Source organism: Berghia stephanieae, chromosome 15 (genome assembly GCF_034508935.2).
Source record: "Berghia stephanieae isolate SIO BIC M18660-M18661 chromosome 15, UCSD_Bste_1.3, whole genome shotgun sequence".
Lineage (NCBI taxonomy): Eukaryota > Metazoa > Mollusca > Gastropoda > Nudibranchia > Aeolidiidae > Berghia > Berghia stephanieae.
The window spans coordinates 15,069,045-15,076,544 of record NC_088374.1 but is presented as its reverse complement, the minus strand read 5'-3'; the positions used below and the strand labels follow the sequence as shown (position 1 = coordinate 15,076,544).

General features: G+C 36.8%; 1 protein-coding gene across 3 annotated transcripts in view; it reads right to left on the bottom strand.

The window, feature by feature from the left end:
- The window catches only part of LOC144960526 (uncharacterized), a 19,292-nt gene that overhangs the window by 4,156 nt on the left and 7,636 nt on the right, over positions 1 to 7,500 (bottom strand). For 2 of the 3 annotated variants that reach the window (XM_078893717.1, XM_078893715.1), the window contains exons 5-7: positions 5,736 to 5,883; positions 1,883 to 2,182; positions 938 to 1,042 (exon numbers count right to left, since the gene is read on the bottom strand). In XM_078893717.1, the coding sequence (XP_078749843.1) occupies positions 938 to 1,042; positions 1,883 to 2,182; positions 5,736 to 5,883 (553 nt within the window). The remainder of the gene's footprint in view (positions 1 to 937; positions 1,043 to 1,882; positions 2,183 to 5,735; positions 5,884 to 7,500) is intronic. The other variant, XM_078893716.1, reaches the window with a different exon arrangement.

The window sequence follows — 7,500 nt, the reverse complement described above, 5'->3', positions numbered from 1 at the left end:
AAGATACACTTACGTCATAGCTAGCGGAGCGTGAGACGGTGTTATGAGACATAACGCCTATTAGGCGATAGTACCTTTTCTTTTCCGACAGGGACATTTTACACCTGAATACGGTGAGAAAATGTGAGTAAAGAGTCTTTTCCAAGGACTCAACTATGCGTTGAGCGAGGCTCGACCACAGGATCTTCCAACAACAACAAAAAAAAACCCAACAACAACAACAACAACAAAAACCCCAAAACAATGAAAACCTATATGCATCAGTAAATTATTCGGATGTGCAGTGCAGATTTTTTTTTCTCTGCTTTGGATCAGAGATTTTAGTAATGTATTCTCTGCCATACTCTGGAAAAAACACTTATTTGAAAATTTAGCCAGGAAACTCGTCCTTCAAATATCGATCGATTTAAATGACCCTCGTCTTGGCAAAAAAAACTCCCAAACCTGAGACTTCGCAAAATCGCAGGGTTGACATTTTTTTTTTGTTTTGTTTTGTTTTGTTTTTTTTGTTTGTTTGTATGTATGTTTTTTTTTTGTTGTTGCCAAGATGAGGGTCATTTAAATATATCGATATGTGAAGAACGAGCTTTCTTGCCAACTTTTATAAAATGTGACCCTTCGCCTCAAAACAGTATTAAGTCGGGATGGTTAAGATGTTGAAAGTTGAATTTATAGCCAGAAATATCAAATTTGTGTTGAGTTTGTATATTTTATTGAGGAGATAGGATAGCATATTTTAGGGTGCTAATGCCAACAATTTATATTTTTGACCAGTTTAACATTTAATTAGGCTTTTAAGCACCTGGTTCGTTCCGACATAATACCTTTTTGAGACGACGGGTCACAAATATGTTGTTGTTTGTTTTGTTGTTTTTTTTTATCCAGAGTACGGCAGTGCTGCAAATAGCAGCTTAGATAGAATCAGTTTTATACTAACCACCTTTCTTTTTTCCTTTGGCTCCATTGTCAGTCTCACCGCCATAGGTGGGTTTTCCAACCTTCGTGACTTGGTTTGAAGGGGGCTTTGAAGTATTTTCAATGTCTGCAATACGTGCAAAACAAAATTTAAATTGGTTCTATGCTAAACTGCTAGTAACAAGAAATGAAGTGAGTAGGAAAGTACCAGAAAAAAAAATGCAAGGAGGCGATCGGGGTTCAACACGGCGACCTTACTGGTAACGACAACTCCGCCTTGCCGTGGAGAGCGTGACTGTACCGTATGGGCTATCCACTATCCCAAAAAAAATAGATCGTCTCTAGCCCTAGTCATTATTAGAGTCCTCTCTTCCCGACTACTTGAGGTCACAAGTCCAACACACACAACCGCCGCGAAGTCAGTTGGCCAGCATTTAAGCTTAATAGCCAATATTCTCAACACAAAAATAAAACATAGAAACAATTGAGACATTGAGTATGCTCCGGTATTTGGGGTGAATTTGTAATTCATAAAATTCACAAGAAATGAAGCGAGTAGGAAAATGTCTGAAGACAATTAATAGAGAATACAAAGGTCACTGCGGAGATGGGCAGCTCGAACACGCGGCCTTACTGGTAACGACAACTCTGCCTGTATGTTTCGGGCTAAAACCCCTTCTTCTGTCTGGATGTTACTCTCTCCTTACCGGCCATTTTCAGGATTTTCCCCAAAACTTAATCTCACCCAACTAACAAAAATATAGATTTGTTATCACTCAAACACAACAGAAGTATAATTCTTGTGATACATAATTTCTTAGCAAAACATTGATTGATCGATTGATTGATTGATTGATTGATTGACCAATTGACTGATTGACTGGTTGATTGACCGATTGATTGACTGATCGATTGATTGATTGATTGACTGATTGAGTGATTGATTGATTGATTGATAACTACTTACCGATGAATGTAAGCTCTACGAAAGACCGTTCACTGCTTCCGGCTATGAGGTTGGCCACGCACCAACACCTCTGCCCGCTGTACTTCCGGGTAATCAACAACGTCAGTTCGGCTTTTGTAGTGCCGGCTTTCATCGACTTCATGCAGAGGAGATGGAACGAGTCCACCCAATCGGCGTAGGATTCCAATTTACTGACGCACTTCACTGTCATCGTTTGCTCTTGGATAAAGGCGAAGTCTGAGTTCACAACATGCTGAGTTGGGGCATCTATTTCCAGGGTAGGTAAGGTACTGCAAGGAACTGATGATAAGGAAACGTTACAAATAGAATGGACGATTGCGACCAATTAGTCTCAAAACAGTGATATATATATATATATATATATATATATATATATATATATATATTTATATATATATATATATATATATATATGTGACCCTCCGCCTCGAAACGGTATTATGTCGGATTTTTCAATTTTGGGTTTTTGGTACCCAATCATAGCTTATTTTATGCTTTAAAATTTGATACCAAATTTATGAGGCACCGTTTTCACGCACAGTCAAATCAATGGGCAAAGATAACTCCTTAGATACGGGCATCGAAAATTTGACGAGAATAGTGAAATTTGGCATGAGCTTAGATTATACATCTAATAATGTACATACAAATTTTAGAAACAATCCAATAATTACTTTTGTAGTTATTCATTATTATGTAAGATGTTCTTAAACACATAAAACACTGGGAAAAAAATGCCGAAAATTGCTCACTTTTTCAAGAATTTTTGATATTTGAATAAAGAATCAATGAAATAATGTATTATTAATGTGATATTAATGTGAAATGTTTGTCTTATTTAATAGAGAAAATACGATTTCAAAATGCCAAAAGTTAAAGAAGGTTTTATAATTTGAAAGTACAGTTTTGAAACTACGTGAAGCCGGATCGGCAGGGAAAGAATTATCAAGAAAGAGGATTAGAGAGAAAGAGATAGAATGAGAGAGTAAAATACACACACACACACGCAAGCACACACACACATACACACACAAACACACACACATGTGTGTGTGTGTGTGTTTGAGAGAGAGAGAGAGAGAAAGAAAGAGAGAGAGATATATAGAGAAAAAGGAGCGAGAGGGGAAGGGGAGAGAGACTGCTTGTGCATTAAGAGGACGCGAGGGAAATATAATAAAGATTGAAACCTGTATAATTGTATGTGTTTGTGTGTGTGTGTGTATGTGTGTGTGTGTTTGTTTGTGTGTGTATGTGTGTGTGTGTGTGTGAAAGAAACAAAAGGGAGACGGAGAGAGTGAGGTAGACATGAAGAAAGGGATGGAGGCGGAGCAAAGAATTGTAGGGATAGTTTAAAGAAAGCATTTTGTTACAAAGTAAGTCATAGTCAATCAACTGGAAACATATTGACCAATGAGATTGCAATTAAAGAAATGGGCTGGTCAAATCAATCATTGCATTGTTTCCATTTTGAGTCAGATGACAGCTTGAGGAGGAGGGGTGGGGCTTATTGTGTAGTGACTTACATGAAAACATGTTATTGAATCTCTCAAGTTGTCCTTAGCGTTCACCCACATTGTTCATTGTCTAAAAAGAATATCACTAGACAACATAACCGCAAGAAGTATATTTCATCTTGAACTAGATGCATTTTAAAAACGTTGAGTGGATGCGTAGTTATATATGCTTAAGGTGACAATGGGTCGTTGGTTGACGGTCAACATTTGATATCGATGGCAAAATATACTTAGTATATTAAATTTTTGATTCAAAAATGAAACAATTAACGTGTTTGTTTGACTCGCAAATAGACAACACATTTCATTTACAACATGTAAAAAGTGAGACAAAAAGGTGAGTTTTCAATTTAGATTTGAAAGCTGATAATGAGTCAGCGCTTCTATTATTCTAGGAGAGAGAGAGATAGATAGAGAGAGAGAGAGAGAGAGAGAGAGAGAGAGAGAGAGAGAGAGAGAGAGAGAGAGAGAGAGAGTTCAAAAATATGCCAAAAACTCAAACGATTGTTCACCAATTTTGTGGGGTGTTTTAGATTGAGAAGGATTTTTTTGTCGTTATTAGATCTTAGATTTCTACTTTGAAAGCAGTGCTGTACAAGGCTATAGACATGAATAACTGTTTAGTGTTTTCATTGTAAATATACATGGGCATAACTATCTAGTGTTTTCCATAAGAATAAACATGTAGTGTGTACATATTTAGTATTTTCAATAAACATGGGTATAAATGGAGTTTTCGATATAAATATCCTTGGGTATAACTATTGAGTGTTTTCCATAAAAATATTCATGGGTATAACCCTTCAGTGTTTTCCACATTATTATAAATGAGTATAACCCGTTAGTATTTTCCATAAAAATATCCATGGGTATAGCTATTGAGTGTTTGAAAAAATATACAGGGGCATAACTATTTAGTTTTTTTTTTTCCATATAAATATCCATGCGTATAACTATTTAGTGTTCTCCATAAAAATACCCATGGGTATAACTAATTAGTGTTCTCCATAAAAATATCCATGGGTATAACTACTTAGTGTTCTCCATAAAAATACCCATGGGTATAACTAATTAGTGCTTTCCATATAAATATTTTTAGAGTCTCAAAACGGTATCAAGTCGGGATGATTAAGATGCTTAAAATGGAATTTATAGCCAGAAATATCATGCTTAAGTACCATGCTTTATAGAGGAGTAGGAATGTCATATTTTACTGTTCTAAATACCAACCTTTCATATTTTTGATCAGATTAACTATAATTTGACTTTTTAGCATCTGGTCCATCTCGACATAATACCGTTTTGAGACTAAGTGTCACATAAAGTAATAGTATTAATATGTGTAGCTTAGTTGCATATAAGAGAAACAAAATTGAAGTAACTCGGCTCCTTGTAGTTGATTATGGCAGCTGCTTTTTAGAATGGTTCCCATTGAATTCTAGCGGTCGGACTCTGGGCGTTCGGGATTTCAAGTGGTTATGTGTATTGGTGCGTTGTGTCCTGCTGGCGGGTATTTTAGGTATTTGGACAAAATCACAGCACTGGTAGTTATTCCATACATACAGAGAAGATAGATGAGAATGTTGAATGTCATCATGTGTGTTAAGGTGCTGAGGCAATTGGAAATGTCCTTGTGTTGTTGAAATCAGTTCTTCGGCTGTCGTTTCGATATTATTTTTTTTTGTACAGAGACAAGGCTGTTAACAGCCAGGTACTGATTTTACTCCTGAGTACGGTGAGATAATATAAGCAAAGAGCCTTTTCCAAAGACTCAACTATGCGCCGAGCGAGCCTCGAACCCGGTACACTTCTGATCCGAAAGCGAGTGTCATACAAGACCACATAGCCGCACGAGGAGAAGAGAAGAAAATAATATACATCATCGAGAGACGCATGCGCTTAACCAACATGGCGTTCTCTCTCTAATAACTTTTCCGCCGGTGACGTCACAGACTATGGGTGACGTCCAATCAAGGGACGCTACTCTCCGCTACTCTCATTCCCTATAGATCACTCCCACTAACACTCTCCTTTTCAACCCTCGGAAAATCGTCACATTCGTTACGATGCAACCGATACTTTTCTCATTCTGATTTCTCTTGTACATCACAAAATGTAAAGAAATGCTTTGATTACAGCTATAAATACTAAACACTGTCTTGTAGAGCTTATTTTGTTGAACACAATTCTGTATAGAATGCACTTTTTTTTGTCTGAGTAGGAAAAGTCTATTTTTGTATTGGGTGGGTGTGAATTTTTGTGGGAAATTCTAAAAATTGCTGGTAATGAGCCAGTTAAATCATTAAACTGCCCCCTACCTTCTGCTTCGCAAATGTATGGGCGTAGGTCAGAACAAGGGCTGTCAACTATCCATTGCCCGTCACTCCCCATGCTAACGCACTCGCCATATCTGTCCGACCATTTCCCAACATTCCTCTGTTTCCAATTCATATAGCCTGTTTCATTCTGGAAAAAAAAAATAAAAAGAGTTAACTCACTCAATCCTGGAGATTTTTGCTACTTTTCAATTTTTTTTTTTTTTTTTGTTATTAAAAATGAGCATGTGCATTGTTTTATTGAACTATCATTAACATGTAAAAAATAAAGAACAATAGCTTTGATACTACGACTATAATTTGTCTCGGAAAAAAATAATATAAGTAAGCATGGGGTAAAAGTATCTCCGGGTATACTACGGATAAAGTCGGTGTTAGGGTTGAGTGAGTTAATTTGTCGATGATGTACCATGTCAATCTGCTGATGGAGAAATTGAATGTGACCCTTTTCTTTCCAAACATAACCACATGCGTTACTATTATTCAACCAACAATTTTCTCATTCTGATTTCGTTTCTACATCACATCATTTGAAGAGAATATTTTGTTATAGCTATAGAATCTTGACATGTCTTGTATAGCTTATTTTGCTGAAGAATATTATATTATATGTGTCAGTGCCTGGCAAAATCAGTCGGAAGGTGAGCATTTTAATCATTCTTTGAAGTAAATCGGGTGATTTTTCATGAAGTTATGGTCAGATGTATGGGAAAGGTATCCAGCAACTTTTCTCAAATTTCATACTTTTTCAACTTGACTAGCTGTAAAAAATATTTAGAAGTTAAATTCAATTTTGATATTTCTCAAGATGTACAAAAAGGTTGATTTAATCATTTATGACAAGAACTAATTTGTGATAAAAATTGACCTTCTAACTAAACTTGGCAATATCTCAGTCCAAACCTTTTCACCATCCGACTGATTATGTCATTCACTGTAACATATATAGAATGTGCTTTATGGTTTTCTGTTTGAATAAATAAATATAATTTTGTTTAGGATGGGTGTAAACTATTGGGTAAAATTCTAAAATATATGGTAAGGAGAGAGTTGAATCATGATTATTAAAATTAGTAACAGTAATAACATAACGAGTGAATCTTTAATTCAGAAAATTGATTGGAGCAGGCACTTATACTGATAACAACAAAACATGAAAGGAGTAGGAAAGTGCCAGAAGACAATAGAGAATAAACATGTCGCGGCGGCGATGGGGGCTCGAACCCGCGACCTTACTGATAACTCATACGGTAGAGCCACGCTCTACCCGGAGTTGTCGTACCTGTAAGGTGGCGGGTTCGAACCCCCAATCGCCGCCGCGAAATTTTTATTCTCTACTGTCTTCTGGCACTTTCCTACTCACTTCATTTCTTGTTGTTATCATAAAGAGTACAAGGGGGGGGGGGGGGGGAGGGCGGGGGGAGAGACCACAGAGATGCTCGTGTTATATTTTCGATGACTGTCGAGGACGAAGAAGGACAAGCTGGCTTGGAAATGTCGCAGCGTACGTAGGAAGCAACATAAAGAGCTGGCGAACAATGATCTCCAACGTCGTGTCCGACATGGCATATCGGTAAAGTAAAGAGTCCCCTTTCAACGATATCAAAGCAGGGGTTTAAACTTTACCCCTATTATAGTAAGAACATCGAAAAAATAATGCAAGCATTAAAGAGTTATAGTTGTAATTGTCTTTTTTTCCAGCTCAGATATGTGGTCTAATGTTATGAATCTCGCTGTCGAATCGGAT